At 39.8% G+C, this 16,445-nt stretch overlaps 2 protein-coding genes across 2 annotated transcripts in view; one reads left to right on the top strand and one right to left on the bottom strand.

Annotated features, from left to right (window-relative positions):
* The window catches only part of LOC105483247 (methyltransferase 8, tRNA N3-cytidine), a 225,457-nt gene that overhangs the window by 105,337 nt on the left and 103,675 nt on the right, over positions 1–16,445 (top strand).
* LOC112426964 (small integral membrane protein 26-like) lies at positions 12,193–12,543 on the bottom strand. The gene has a single exon (XM_024793254.2). The coding sequence runs from the start codon at positions 12,541–12,543 to the stop codon at positions 12,193–12,195; it is 351 nt and encodes a 116-aa protein (XP_024649022.1).

Raw genomic sequence — 16,445 nt, 5'->3', positions numbered from 1 at the left:
GGAACAGGGATTAATTGTAACATTAGCCTAAGGAAAGCTGAACGAGGCAGTCATTAGTTCTTTACCACTCCCTATTTCTCTGCTTTCCACAAAATTTAGGATTTCTTCCCAACCCACATAGAAATAACTTTTAAAAAAAATTTCTCAATTCTCTGCTCCATCTCTAGAGGCACAAACATTACAAATAGGTGTCTGTGACTTCTTTCCTGCTACCCCTGGAATTGTGGAATGTTGTTTTGAAATTCTTCTTTGGATTTTTGTATCCAGAGTTATATCCCCAATTCTTAGCATACTGCCTGACACATAATAGGTTTTTGATAAATATATGTGAAAATAAATGCAAAGTTAAAAGAGAGAAAAATATTAGTACATGATTTTTGCACGAACAGTGTTGCTATGTTTTTATTTAGAAGTTTATGCATCCATTTGACCCCTAAATTATATGGTCCTCAAGAATAAGGGGACCAGTTTTTCTTCTTCTTTGTATTCTCTCCTGCCCTGTGCCTAAAATAATGCCTGGTAGGATACAAAACCATAATCTATATTTGTTGAATGAAGAATGAGTAAAGACTAGACAGCTGATATCTGTGATTGATGTGGATGAGGATTTATATTACTAATGTTGTCTTAACTATTTTCTGGAACAAAGTGTAAATAACTTGGGTAAATAAACTATAAATGAGATTAGAGGAAGGTCTTGGAGAAGAAACATCATGGGTGGCACTAACGCCGGGGGAGCCCCTGCTTAAGATGGCTGCACCTGCCACTGTTTCACTCCCCTGGAGATAGAACTCTGGAGACAGCTTTGCACGTGGAATGGGGGTACAAGAGTGTGAACATGTGGCTGTGGGATTTTGTTAATGTAGTAATTTCCTTCCAAACACTTGAAAAAGACTTTTCTAATTCTATTCTATTGCTATTGCCTCTGTGCTGTCGCCTCATATCACATTTAAATTCTATGACTTGTCTAGTTAATATGGACATGCATAACAAGTGGGCCCAGATCTTATTCTAAATGGAAGTCAGAGCCAGTGTCCAGACACTAGAAAAGCGTGATTACCCCAAGAGCAGAGTTGTGTTTTCTGAGAGGGCTTTGAACAGTGTCTATGGAACTCCAGATGTAAATTTCTGCATTAAACAAGTAAAAAGATTTATGAAACACGTTTATCCTCTTTCTTGGAGAAAAAAAAAACTTCTCTTTTGCGAAAAGACTTAGTGTTTGAGTACTTCTTGACCCTTAAGGGAAAGGAAGAAAATTGTATCAGAAATCTATGCATGCTAAAATAATATTCATTCAAAATGAGAAATGATTGATTCTTTCCATATGTTCTTAGACTATTTCAATTTAAGTTAATTTTGCGGGAGTCATTAACCGTCTCCACAAAATTTGTTTGGATTTTCTCCGAATGCTGGCTTTGGCACACCTGCAGCCAGTGCATGTCTTTATGGTTAATCCGTAGGAATCAAAATTAATTTCAGTGAAACAGCTAAATTGTCCTCAAGAGTCCTTACTCATGTGTCTGGTTAGCATTCACCAGAGGCAGTAAACACAGCCTGACAAGGGTGATAGAAATGTTTCAAGGGACCTTTCCAAGTTTTCTTGCTATCTTTTTTCTTTTTAATTTGCAGGTGCAAAAATTCCATTTATAATTCTTTAATTCCAAGGGCAATGGGTATCTTGGGGTCTCAGATTCAGAACAAGTGGCCAGCTGGGATACAATATTCTGCTTGCAAGTCATGGCAGGTGCAAAAGGAGGGCAAGCCATTAAAAGTTTGGCCTGTTCTCCTTTTCTCTCTTTTTGTGCTTCCTTTTCCTCTTCTAGACGGGTGTACAATTACATGAGCTGAATTAGTTATCTCCCAAAGCTGTGCTGTTGTACATCCAGGAAAAGGACTTGATTACTCAACCCATGGTTCCAGGAGCGTTATTTGGGTTCTTTTGTGCAGCAGAAGAAAAAAGTGCTGAGTGCACCCTCTATTTGTTTTGCGATTTGCCTGCTGGGCACATTGCTTGCTATCACTCTGGTTTCAATAGATGTCTTTCCACAGAGGTTTTAGCGCGTCTATATTTAGAAAACAATAAAAGATGTATAAGATGGAAAAATTAGGGGAAAGCAGAAGTGCACTGAGGAGGAGAGAAAAGGGCAAGAGACAATCATGGATCCTTCTCATGACAGGAGCTGTCCCTAGCATCCAGGCTTGATTTCTTTCTTGCCTTGCCAAGTGTTCCACTGTGCAATGTGGAGTTATTAAGTGTGGAGATGAGGGGAGGAACAAGAGACAAGGAAAACATAGCTCCAATACTCTGTGGTGTCTTTGGAGTGAGTTTTGCCAAGGCGTGTACGAGACACTGTGTGAGAATCCAGGAAGGGAGAGACATGTCAGCTGTGAGAGGCATATCCATGCAGTTATGACGGCCACATGTGGTCTCCTTTGTTGGGCTTTGTCAGCATATGAGCTGCTGATGAGAATGACTTCTTTCCCAACCAGGAATGGTTTGTATGGCTTTTCTGCAAGCTATTGTTGAGAGCTTAGGTTTGGGGATTCCTGAGGTGGGTGTAACTAGAGCGGGCTCTGGTCTATCTTCACTCAGACTTTGATGCTTTGAAAAGATTAACAGGCAAAATACTCAGAGATTAAAAACAAACAAACAGATGGAAAAAGAAAGGAAGGATGGAGAAGTTGAAAGCAAGGAAGAAATGACTTTGAGATGGTCTAGTCTCTTGACCTGTGTAGCTATAATGACTTCATTGCACATGATCTCAGATAGTAGGTTTATTTGATTGTGGGCCTGGTATATGTTTGTTCAATTTTACATGATCTCCTTAATGCTGTGTGGAATATTGTGAACTTGTAGTTATTTATGTATGTATGTATATATCTACTTACTTATTTAACTGTACACCTAGCATGGAGACACAGCTAGTTGGGTACTTAACAAATAGATATATGAGTTGCCATAGCTACAAACTACTACTAACAGTAAGATGTTCATAGCCATTTTCTTTATTTTGAGATGGAGTTTTGCTCTTGTTGCCCAGGCTGGAGTGCAATGGCGCGATCTCAGCTCACTGCAACCTCCGCCTCCTAGGCGATTTTCCTGCCTCAGCCTCCTGAAGAGTTGAGAATACAGGTGCCCACCACCAAGTCCAGCTAATTTTTGTATTTTTAGTAGAGATGGGGTTTCGCCATGTTGGCCAGGCTGGTCTTGAACTCCCGACCTCAGGTGATCCACCCGCCTCAGCCTCCGAAAGTGTTGGGATTATAGGCATGAGCCACCACGCCCAGCCCCCATTTTTTTGATGTTAAAAATGCAATGAAAAAAGAGAAGAAAAGGTTTTTTTGGCCAAAAAAATCATAATGACTTTAAGATATATAATTTAACACCAATTTCTTCCTTAAAAAGTTAAAGGCCCATGACCATTTTAAGTGATATGATTAGGAAAAATACAATTGTGTGATGAAGTACCACTATCAGGTTTCAGCTGCCTGGTTAGACTTCACCACAGGACTAGCCCTGTCTCAAAACATCAGATTCCAGTGTTGTGAATAAGAAAGTAGCCCCCAGTAGTCCATCCTTCTATCGGGGGACGTAACTTTCCTCCAGCGTTGAATCGCTTTTCTAGGTGGAAAGTTTTGGATATAACTCCTTCGGACCTGTTCCTCTCCAGGCCAGACCCCTGAACTTTCCTGAGAAAAGGAAGCAGCCCACAACCTATCTCTGCCTCATGGTCTCCATACAGACTGGAAAAAAGAAAATAATACTGCCAGAAAACTTGAGTTCCGCTTCTGGCCCAGTCACTCGTGTGCAATGTAGAAAAATTAACTTCATTTCCCTGGACCTCAGGTCCTCATGGATGTAAAGAAGTGTGCTACTTGCTCTGATACTTCAAAAGACAGTTTATGGAGTAGGAAATGATGTCATGAAAAGAATGAAGGCTTTGGAGTCAGCCAGATCTGGTTCATTATTCAACAAATCTTTATTTAGCATCTACTATATGGCAGGCGCTATTATTGGTGCCAGATGCTGCTATGTGAAGCTCACATTTTAATGTGTGGACCAATACTAGTTAGTCTGTGGCCTTGGGCAAATCATTTAGCCCCTCTAAGCTTGTTTTTTCCACCTATAAAATCGCATTATAATAACATTTCAAGATGCGTTGTCAGGATTAGATACAATGATATTCAAAGCACCTATTATACAGTAGAGGCTCAATGAATGGTATGTAAATAATACTATATAATATATGAGAAAACACTTTTTTCAATTGTACAATTCTATTCAGATATGCAAATTATTATTTTTTTATCTCTATACTGTGTGACTCTAAAGCCATAGACAATCACAAAATTACACTGCAGATTTAATAAATTTCCTTCTCTTTACTGCCTTAAAAGCAACTTCATTTATCAAAGAAATATTTTTTGAGTCTCTACTATGCATTAAATACCAGGCTAGCACTAGGGATATGGAAATAAATTTGACTTCCCTGCCCTTACTTAGGATCATAACAGTAAATGTTTGGATTTCACCAGGGTCCTCACTTTTGGAGAGCTTATTCTTCCAGAGTTTATATTAGTTATTGACTGCTTAGAAAGAAATCAAGAAAGGAAAACAACTCTCTACTTGGCAAGTGGGTTAAGCTAAGGTGTTATTAGAGAGACCTAAAGCTCTATATATAAGACCCCTGGCAATCTCACTCTACTCAAAATGAAACAGGAGAACACATCTTCCTATAGCTGCCTTAGAGGTAAAATTTCAATCTACCAACATCTTTTGCAACAGAAGAAAATCAATTAAGTTATTTACTATACCCCGCCACGTGACCAATGTTGTTACACATGTTTCAGAAATGTAAATGAAAATAAGGAGATGTTCCTAGAGATCAGCAGGAGACATGACACCTGCCCTTGAGGTAGGAGGTAGAATGTGTTCATTTATTTACTCATTTATTTAGACATGAACAATCTGTTTAGTAGCCATGGCGTTTGAGGAATCACACTGAGTGCTGGGAACACTAAGTGGGAGAACCAATAAAGTGGAAGAACAGTTATTGAGCACCTATTGTGCACCAGGCACTGCCCATCATTTCACTTTCATCATCTCAATGCATTTCCATCAATCCTAAAATAATTTTTTTTTAAAAAAAGGTTGTATGCTTCGACCTAAAGGCGTTCATTGGGGTGTGATAGGACAGAAAGCATCAATCCACAGCAAGAAGGAATGCCATGGAGGAAAAGGTCCCGAGCCAGTGAGCTCAGTAGAGGAGAGAATGGTTCACTGTCCCCAGAGGGTAGGGGCAAGCTTTGCAGAGGTTGTGGCATTCTAGTTTTTAAGCAGGAGCAACACAGGTGAAAGAGATCACTACGAGGTAGGCAGGGATACAGATGACAGAGAGATAGGGATTGACAGCACAGACCATTCGTGCTACAGGAGCTGGCCAAACCCCAAGGCTCTCAGAGCACCAGGTTACCAGTTGTTTCCCAAGCATTCACCCAGAGTAGTTGCTCATCTGAGAAACTCTGTTTCCCTGAAATAATGACACTGGGATTCAGATTTCTAGCCCAATTCATGGTGCACTTGGGGCCTCACTTATAATTCATTCTTGGTTTTATGAAGAAAACAGTTTCCTTCTGCTCTGTGCTCTGTTTTAGAGTCAAGAGCTGATCTTTGCACGGATGCCATGCTAGATCTTTATTTGTTTTGTGCTGATAAGATTTAGGAGTGAGAAGTGGAAAACAAACTGATCCTCTCTATCTCCCACTACTGGGTTTTGATAGATAAAGTGATCCTCTTGAAGTTTTTCTTCTTTCATTTGGAAAGTGTCATAAGATATAGGTTAAGCTGGGTGCGGTGGCTCACACCTGTAATCCCAGCACTTTGGGAGGCTGAGGCGGGCATATCATGAGATCAAGAGATCCAGACCATCCTGGCCAACTTGGTGAAACCCCGTCTCTACTAAAAATACAAAAATTAGCTGGGCGTGATGGTGTGAGCCTGTAATCCCAGCTACTCAGGAGGCTGAGGCGGGAGAATCGCTGGAACCCAGGAGGTGGAGGTTGCAGTCAGTGAGCCGAGATCGCTCCACTGCACTCCAGCCTGGTGACAGTGCAAGACTCCATCTAAAAAACAAACAAACAAACTACATATATATAGGTTAAGCACTAAGGTACGGTGTCAAGCTGGGAATGATGGCTTACGCTTGTAATCCCAGAACTTTGTGAAGCCAAGGGGAGGGTGGATCACCTGAGGTCAGGAGTTTGAAACCGTCCTGGCCAACACGGTGAAACCCCATCTCTACTAAAAATACAAAAATTAACAGGGTGTGGTGTCGTACACCTGTAGTCCCAGCTACCCAGGAGGCTGAGGCAGAAGAATCGCTTAACCATGGGAGGCAGAGGTTGCACTGAGCCAAGATTGTGCCACTGCACTCCACCCTGGGCTACAGAGTGAGACGCCATCTCAAAAAAAAAAAAGTGTGGCACCAGATATAAGTTCAAATCCCAGATCTACTTCTTATTAGTTGGGTAATCTTGAGTATTGACTTTTCACCCAAATTTGGACCCAAATTCTGAGAGGTGAGATACAACTATAAATGTGGAGTGCACCAAGGAAAAATTTAGAGAGCTCTTCTTTACCCCTCTGTTGTTTGAATAAACTGGTATAACTCAGTGATCACATCTACAGCATCAAGGCCATAGAGAAAGAAAAAAGCAACCACAGGCTGGCTCTCTAACTGGTTTGCTCTTCACTGCCTAATACAGCAAGCTAATTTACCGGATCCACAAGGAAATTTTTGAGAGTTTTCTTGCCATAAATATGGTATACAGGCTCCACTTTGTCTTGGAGGTCTGTGATTATGTTCAGAAAACAGCTTTTATTGGAAAGCTAAACTTGTGAATAGGTAGGAGGCTAGAACTTTCAACTTACAATAATAATAATAGCAATAATAATAACTTTGGGAGGCATTTACTATATGCCTGGCACGATTTTAAGCACTTTATTATTAATTGATTCATTTAATCTTATAGTCATCCTATGAAATGGGTACTATCATTATCTCTATTTTAAGATCAGGAAATTAGGCCAGGCACGATGGCTCATGTCTGTAATCCCAACACTTTGGGAAGCCAAAGTGGAAGGATCCCTTGAGACCAGGAGATTGAGACCAGCCTGGGCAAAAACGTGAGACCCTGTCTCTACAAAAAATTTTAAAAATTAACCAGGCATGGTGGCATGTGCCTATAGTCCCAGCTGCTTGGGAGGCTGAGGCAGAAGGATTGCTTGAGCCTGGGAGGTCAAGGCTTACAGTGAGCCATGATAATGCCACTGCACTCTAGCCTAGGCAACAGAGCAAGACTCTGTCTCAAAAAAAAGAAAAAGAAAATTGAGCCACAGAGAGGGACAGTGGCTTGCTGACTTGTCGGAGCCAGGATTTTTACCTACGCTGTCTGCTTTAGAGCCTGTGTCATGAACCTCTCTCCAGTTCTATAAGCCAACTTCTTTTAAAATAATTATAATAATAACATTTTGTGTTCTAATTATAAAACTAAGTCATGGTAGGAATTTTTAAAAATAGAGAAAGGGGTAAAGAAACTGAAATTATTTATATTTTTATTACCCAGGGATAACATTTATTAACATTTGGGTCTATTTCCTTTTGGAAATTAAATTGCATATATAATTCTCTTCTCAAATAGCATAACACCATATATGACTTTTTAAATTTAATGTTACAATTTGAGCATTTTCCCATGTTATTAAATATTTTTATAAACCGTAGATTTTAATGGCTGCAAATATTCCAATTATCTGGCGGTCCCATAATTTACTTAAAAAATCACATAATATTGGGCCATTCGGTTGTTTCCAGTGTTCTTGAGAAATGTTGGTTGTATTTCTGTGTTGGTTTCCGGAGGATGCCGTAGCCTGGTATTTTCAAGAGCTGCCCGGGCTGTTCGAAGAGTGGCTAATTTTCTACTGAAGGGACTGTGCCCGAATCCCTGTCCCCCAAGTAAGAACACCCTATGCCACTGAAGACAGGTGAGAATTTTGAAAAGTCTCTTGAGGCCGGGCGTGGTGGCCCAAGCCTGTAATCCCAGCACTTTGGGAGGCCGAGACAGGCGGATCACGAGGTCAGGAGATCGAGACCATCCTGACTAACACGGTGAAACCCCGTCTCTACTAAAAAATACAAAAAACTAGCCGGGCGAGGTGGCGGGCGCCTGTAGTCCCAGCTGCTCGGGAGGCTGAGGCAGGAGAATGGCGTAAACCCAGGAGGTGGAGCTTGCAGTGAGCTGAGATCCGGCCACTGCACTCCAGCCTGGGCGACAGAGTGAGACTCCGTCTCAAAAAAAAAAAAAAGAAAGAAAAAGAAAAGTCTCTTGAGTATCTGAATTCTCAGTGAGGGTCCAGAATCTTATTCAATTTTTTAAAAACTCGTATTATTTCCCCCTAGTTTAGTAAGTAAAACGTATCTTCTGTTAAAAAAAAAAAAAAAAAGTAGTACATGAAAATGAACAAACAAGAAAAATAAAATTAATCTAAAATCACACCGCAGCTTGTCAAGTATTTATCTTTGCACACTACACACTATCTTATTACCTGTTGTTTTACTCAGTGACATAATATGCACATTTTCCTATTAATAAATGTAGGTCATCATACCAGATGGTAGCTGATCTCTGCCCAACTGCTCTCCCACCCTCAGGCCTGATCCCTACAGGCAATTGCTTTTCACTGATTTATGTTTGCATGAATATAAAGCGTGGTTCCTCCTTCTCCATTGTGCCACACTTACCAGAGACTAGTTCTTGTACTTTACGAACTCAAAGCAGCTGCCCTGCCATCAAGGAGTTGGCCTTCTATTGGAGAAGTATATTATTGAAAAAAATAAATAAATAAAATAAATATGTTAAAAAGTGACCCAAAGTGGTGTTTTTAATAAGGGGGAATAAGGAAATGTGGGAATAAGGAAATATCCAGACCACTTTACAAACCCAAACCCCTTTTCCTATTTATGACACAGCCTATGGTGTTGAGTTTTTCTTGTGTTTCTCTACCTTGAGCTGGTAGAGACAGGACCTATTGAGTTAGCTATGCCCATCTATGATCCCCCGGTTAAATTTCTGCCTCTGACTTTTAAGAAGACACTTTTACCTCATCTTCTTCCTAATTTTCCCAAAAAGGAGAGTCCTATCCAAGTTGAGTCAGAAGCTAAGTCTAAACTTATTTTAAATGACTGTGTTTGAAATTAGTAAAGACAGGACTCTGAGCCCCTCCAGTCTGCCCAGACAGACTTTTTTTGTTTTTGTTTTTGAGATGGAGTCTCACCCTGTTGCCCAGGCTGGAGTGCAGTGGCACCATCACGGCTCATTGCAGCCTTGACCTCCCTGGGCTCACGTGTCCTTCCACCTCAGCCTCCTGAGTAGCTGGGATTACGGGCGTGCGCCAGCACACCTGGCTTCTTGTTTTGTATTTTTTACAGACAGGGTTTCACCATGTTTCCCAGTCTGGTCTCAAACTCCTGGGCTTAAGCCATCAGCCCGCCTTGGCCTCCCAAAGTGCTAACATTACAGGCATGAGCCACCACACTCAGCTCAGACGGACTAAAGGGATCTTTATACTATAAAGGGATCTTATACCCGGAGGAACTGTGTGCTTAGATATTACTATACTAAGACCACAAGTGGTAAAAATCAGATAAAGCAGTAGTCATCTTAGTTTGTGATAAAATTAATGCAGAAAAAGTAAAAAATGGTTCGACGTTATAAGCTCTCTGAGGAAATAGGCAGTTTCAGTTAACACTGCTGCAGCAATCCCTATCTCACAGCTTCAGCTTAATCCCATAGCAACACTCAGAACTCATTTATATTATAATTACAGTTGACCCTCAAACAATGCAAGGGTTAGGGGCACTGCCCTCCCCTTTCATCTTGTACAATAGAAAATTCTCCTATAGCTTTTGACTTCCCCTAAGCTGAACTAACTTAACTACTAATAGCCTCTATTGACCAGAAGCCTTACTGATAACCTAAACAATTGATTAACACATATTTTATATATATATTATACACTGTATTTCTACAATACAGTAAGATAAAAGACAATGTTAAGAAAATCATAAAGAAGAGAACATACATTGTCAGTACTGTACTATATTTATCCATACCAGAAGTTCACACCATCCATTTACAAGATATATCATCTATCTGAAATGGTGGCAACTGCAGTGTCTGACTGCAAACGGTGGTACATATCAAGCCATTCAACTTTTTCTTTTAATGTCATGACTTTTCTCTTCTTCTTGGGAGCACTTCCAGAATCACTAGTGGCACTTTGTATGGGTCCCATGATGTTATTCAAGGTTTATGGTATTGTACTAAACACAATGAAAAATAGCGAGAACCAGGGGAGATCACTTTTTACTGCAATATGCAATTTACTGAAGAGACAACTGCTCATAAGGAGATTAGGGTCATGTGGTGTTTTAAGCAGATACTCCCAATACTTGAGCTCACAATAGCAACATAGTAGTACAGTATGTACTGCTGTTAATTTTATGCAGCTATGATTTAATACTGCATTCTTATATTTGCTTACATTTTACTCGACTTCAAATGGTGCCATGTATGGTCTGTGTTTGTGTGCGTAAGTTTTGATAAATTTTAACTTTTTATAATAGATTTGTGTATCTTTTATGGTAGTAAATGATAAAGGCTTAGTATCTACATATATTTTATGCATTCATGATATGACTTTTTCTTAATTGTTTTAATATTTCTAGATATGCACGCAGTTCATCTGTTTTTTCAAATTGTCTCAAATCTCCAAAAATGTTTTCAATATATTTATTTTTAGAAATCTCTGTATGTGGAGTCACACAGTCTAAACTCATGTGTTTCAAGGGTCAACTGTACTTATTATAGTCCCACAATATCTTATTATTTTTGCTTTAAATGGTCAATTACACTTTAAAGAGGTTTTTCTAAATAACAAAAGAGTCTTTTATTACTACTCAAATAGGTACCACTTCTGATTCTCTTCTTTCCTTTGTATAAATCTAGATTTCCATCTGATATCATTTTCCTTCTGCCTCAAGGACTTCCTTTAACATTTCTTATAGTACAGATTTGCTGGTGAAAAGCTTTTAGCTTTTATATGTCTGAAGAAGTCTTTATAAGGTTTTCACTGGGTATAAAATTCTACGTTGACAATTTTTTTCTGTCAGTACTTTAAAGATGTTGCTTCACTTTCTTCTGGTTTGCATTGTTTCTGACAAGAAGTCTTTCTACTTTCATTCTTATCTTGTTTATTCCATACATAATAAACCTTTTTTTTTTTTTCCTGACTGCTTTTAAGGTTTTTCTCGTTGTCTCTGGCTTTGGACCATTTGTCATGTGCCGTGGTATCGTTTTCTTCTTGTGTCTTGTGCCTGGGTTTGTTGAGCTTCTTGGATCTCTGGGTTTAGAATTTTCATCAAAACTGGACAATTTTCAGACATTATTTCTTCAAAAAAATTTTTGTTCTCGTATTTCTTTCCTGTCTGTTAATGGATTGCATTCATACGTTGAAACTAACCCCTTTCAATCTGCTTTTGAAGATGGGGCCTTTAAAGGGGTAATTAAGGTTAACAAAGTTCTAAGGGTGGGGCCCTAATCCAGTATGACTGGTGTCCATATAAGAACAGGAAGAGATAACAGGGAGGCACACATAAAGAAAAGGCCTTCAGACGAGACAGCAAGAAGGTGGCTGTCCACTGGCCAAAGAGAGAGGCCTCAGGAGAAACAGAACCTGTCAGCACTTTGATCTTAGACTTACAGCCTCCAGGAACGTGAGAAAATACATTTTTATTTAAGCTACCCAGTCTGTGGTATTTTGTTATGGCAGCCCTAGCAAATTAATATACTCTCTCTCAGGACTTCAATTACATATATATTAGGTTACTTGCAGTTATTCCACTGCTTATTGAAACTGGTTTTTTTTTTTTTTGACTTTTTTTCTCCCTATGTTTCATTGTGAACTTTTTTTTTTTAGTTTCCTTCAAGAAAATATTTATTGCACATTATTAGTGATTATGTTTTATAGCAAAATTAAATATATATGCTTTTCACAAACACAAAATGGGAAGCAAGGCATCTATCAAATTTCAATGTTGAACCAAATCCTGGTTTTCAGAATTCAGCCGCCAGTCATGGTTCTGCACCAAGGCCTCCAGTCCATGATTTCCAGTTGTTGAGGATCTTTTCAGTAATTGGAACAAAATCTTCTTTATATGTAACAATTGTTTCCACATAAAACCCTTTTGGGGGTTCAGATAGTTCACTGGGTACTCCACTTGTTGAGCCATCCTTTTGCTGTACTTCAATACCTGATGGCTTTGCCATTTTCCAGCCAAAGCAAAGCACTGAGCCCACCAGAGACCAGGTGCCGATCCCATAGACCACCAACATTCGCTGGTACCGGGCCGTGAACTGGTTTTGATACTTGGGTACGCTGGCGAGGGCCTCGATTCTCGCAGGCCCACTGTGGAGGCGGCTCATTGTGAAATTTCTATTGCTGTGTCTTCAAAATCCATAAGTTTTTCTTCTGCGTGGTTTAATCTGCCATTATTCCCACCCAACGTATTTTCATCTCAGATGTATTTTTATCTCTAAAAGTTTGGTTTGGGTATCTAAATTTTTAAAAAAATTTTTGTGAGTACATAGTAGGTATATATATTTATGGGATATATGAAATATTTTAGTACAGACAGGCAATGCATAATACTCACATCAGGGTAAATGGGGTATTTATGACCTAAAGCACTTATCCTTTGTGTTACAAAAAATTCAATTATATTCTTTTAGTTATTTTTAAATGTACAATGAATTATTGTTGACTGTAATCACCCTGTTGTGCTATCAAATACTAGATCTTATTCATTCTAACTATATTTTTGTACCCATTAACCATGCCCACACTCCACCCCGCCCCCAACTACCATTCCCAGCCTCTGTTAACCATCCTTCTACTCTCTATCTCAATGAGTTCAATTGTTTTAATTTTTAGTTTCCACAAATCAGTGAGAATATCTGAAGTTTGTCTTTCTGTGCCTGGATTATTTCACTTAACATAATGATCTCCAGTTCCATCCATGCAAATGACAGGATCTCATTCTCTATTTATGGCTGTATAGTACTTTATTGTGATATGTACCACATTTTCATTGTCCATTTGTCTGTTAATGGACACTTAGGTTGCTTAGGGAATCTAAATATTTTATTAATGCATTTTATATTTTAGAACAGTTCTAGATTTACAAAAAACTGAGAAGAGTCAGGGCACAGTGGCTCAGCCTGTAATCCCAGAACTTTGGGAGGCCGAGGTGGGTGGATCACCTGAGGTCGAGAGTTCGAGACCAGCCTGACCAACATGGAGAAAACCCATCTCTACTAAAAATACAGAATTAGCCAGGTGTGATGGCACATGCCTATAGTCCCAGCTATTCAGGAGGCTAAGGCAGGAGAATCGCTTGAACTCAGGAGGTGGAGATGGCGGTGAGCCGAGATCATGCCATTGCACTCCAGCCTGGGCAACAAGAGTGAAACTCCATCTAAAAAAAACAAAAACAAACAAAAAAAAACTGAGAAGATAGTTGTTATGAACTGACTCATGTCCTCTCAAAATTTATACGTTGAGGCCCTAGCTTCCAAAGTGACTGTATTTGGAGACAGGGCTTTTAGGGAGGTAATTAAGGTTAAATGAGGTCAGAAGGATGAGGCCCTAATCCAATAAGACTGATGTCCTTATTTTTAAAAAGGGAAAAGACACCCCTCTGTCACTCTCCTTCTCTACAAGTGTAGAGAAGAGGCCGTGTGATGACTCAGTGAGAGGTAGCTGCCTACAAGCCAGGAGGGGAGTCCTCAACAGAAACCAGCCCTGATAACTCCTTGATCTTGGACTTCTTGCCTCCAGAACTTAAAGAAAATAAATTTTTGTTGTTTAAGCCACCCAGACTGTGATGGTTTTTATGGCAGTCTGAGCTGATTAATACAGAGCACAGGCTGGGCACGGTGGCTCACACCTGTAATCCCAGCACTTTGAGAGGCTGAGGTGGGAGGATCACTTGAGGCCAGGGGTTTGAGACCAGCCTGGGAAACATAGGGAGATCCCATCTCTACACAAAGTAAAAATAAATGAGCCAGACATGATGGCACATGCCTGTGGTCCCAACTACTCAGGAGGCTGAGGTGGGAGGATTGCTTGAGCTCAGGAGGTCCAGGCTGCCGTGAGCTGTGATCACGCCACTGCACTCTAGCTGGGCAACAGCAAGACCCTGTCTCAAAATAAATAAATAAATAAATAAATAAATACAGTGTACAAATATATCTGTTCAAGCCATGCTTTCAATTCTTTGGGGGCATATACCAGAAGTAGAATTGCCAGTAGTTCTATATTTAATTTTTGGAATAACTGCCATACTGTTTTACATGTGATTAATTATTAGTAATAATAAAAACAAGGCAACGGTATGTTGTTTAAAAAAATAATAAAACTAGAATTTTAGTCATGCCTTTGCTACCAGCTCACTTCACTATGTGACCCTGACAAAATATTAAATCTCTTGGGGCCTCAGTGTCCTCATCTGATATAAGAGTTGTGCTGAATGATTTCATGGTCACATCAGTGCCAAAGTTTCTTGGCTCTATGATTCTAGGTGCTAGGATACCTGGTATCCCGAGTTGTGCATACTTGACAATACTACTGCTTTTTAAGTTGCTTGCTATTAAGGGCTGAGACAGGGTAAGGTCCCTAGTGGACTGAATTGAGTGTGGTGATCTCCAGAATGGCCAAAGGCAAAAGGCACATCGAAGATTGGGACAATAAGGGTAATGCTAGTCATCAAAACTAAGGGTCAGGAACAAGGGCTTTGTGTAGGAGCCAGGGATACCAGGAAGAGGTCAGGCTAGAGGTTGCCTAGCTAGACTGCAAAGCTGAGTGGTGACTGGCTTCCTTATGTTGGTCATAGGTGATGCTGGACCCCAGAGTTCTGTTAGACTTCCCTGTGTCTCAGTCTCCCTTGCTGTAAAACAGTGCTATTAATTGCTGTTTTTCTACCAGTTAGGCTAGAGATAAATGGAAATACAAACTTTGAAAAGAACTAGACCTTAATTTTTTCTCTCAAATAAAAAACTAAATGTGAAATTTATTTAAGTTGGAGTAAAAATAAAAATTGGTGAATTTGAGTAAGAGTATATGGGAGTTCTTTGCACTATTCTTGCAACTTTTCTGTAAGTTTAAAATTACATAATTGGATTAATGTGGACATAAAGATGGGAACAACAGACACTGGAGACTCTAAAAGGAGGAAGGGAGAGAGGGTGGGCAAGGCTGAAAACCTTCCTGTTGGGGGCTATGTTCACTATCTGGGTAATGGGACCAATAGAAAGAAGCCCAAACCCCAGCCCCATATGACATACGCTTGTAACAAACTTACACATGGGCCCCCTGAATCGAAAATAAAAATGAAAATTTAAAGATAAAATTACATCAAAACTATAAGTTACCAAGGAAAAGAGGAAAAACTTATTTAAGAAGGAGAATGAGGCCAGGTGCAGTGGCTCACACCCTATCATCCCAACATTTTGAGAGGCCTAGGCAGGAGGATCACTTGAGCCCAGGAATTAGAGACCAGCCTGAGCCCAGGAGTTAGAGACCAGCCTGGGCAACGTAGTGAGACCTTGTCTCTACTAAAAATTTAAAAAAAAAATTAGCTGGGCATATGCCACACACCTATAGTCCCAGTTACTCAGGAGCTGAGGCAGGAGAATAGCTTGAACCCAGGAGTTCGAAGCTGCAGTGAGCTGTAATTGTGCAACTGCACTCTAGCCTGGGTGACAGAATGAGACCCTGTCTAAAAAAGAAGAGAAAAGAAATTTACCCACAGCTTCTTTAGAGTTGATTTTGGCCCAGCATGGTGGTATGTGTCTGTAGTCTCAGCTACTCTGGAGGCTGAGGCAGGAGGATCATTTGAGCCCAGAAGTCTGAGGCTGTAGTGTGTTATGGTCATAACTGTGAATAACCCCACTGCAGGCCAGCCTGGGCAACGTAGGGAGATCCGTCTCTAAAAACAAACAAACAAAAAAGGATTGATTTTGTATGCATAGATGAACTGCTTCCAAGGCAAAACATCCAAATCATCTTATTAAAATGTCTTTCGACATTGACCCTAGAAGTACATCCAAATACCAATGTATTCATATTAACAACTCTAATTTGTCATTAGAAATTCAAGCAGCCACACTTCCAGATTTATCAGCTGATGATAAACCCTTGCATTGTACACTTAAATATTGTGAATTTTATTATGTCAATTATAATCAATAATTTTTTTAAAAAAGAAAACTATAAAAATAAGTCATTCCTTTTTATTGCCCCAATATGTTTATCCCAGTGGACATCT

Source organism: Macaca nemestrina, chromosome 11 (genome assembly GCF_043159975.1).
Source record: "Macaca nemestrina isolate mMacNem1 chromosome 11, mMacNem.hap1, whole genome shotgun sequence".
Classification (NCBI taxonomy): Eukaryota; Metazoa; Chordata; class Mammalia; order Primates; family Cercopithecidae; genus Macaca; species Macaca nemestrina.
Note: the sequence above shows the minus strand (reverse complement) of the source record. Positions and strands in the feature narration are given on the sequence as shown.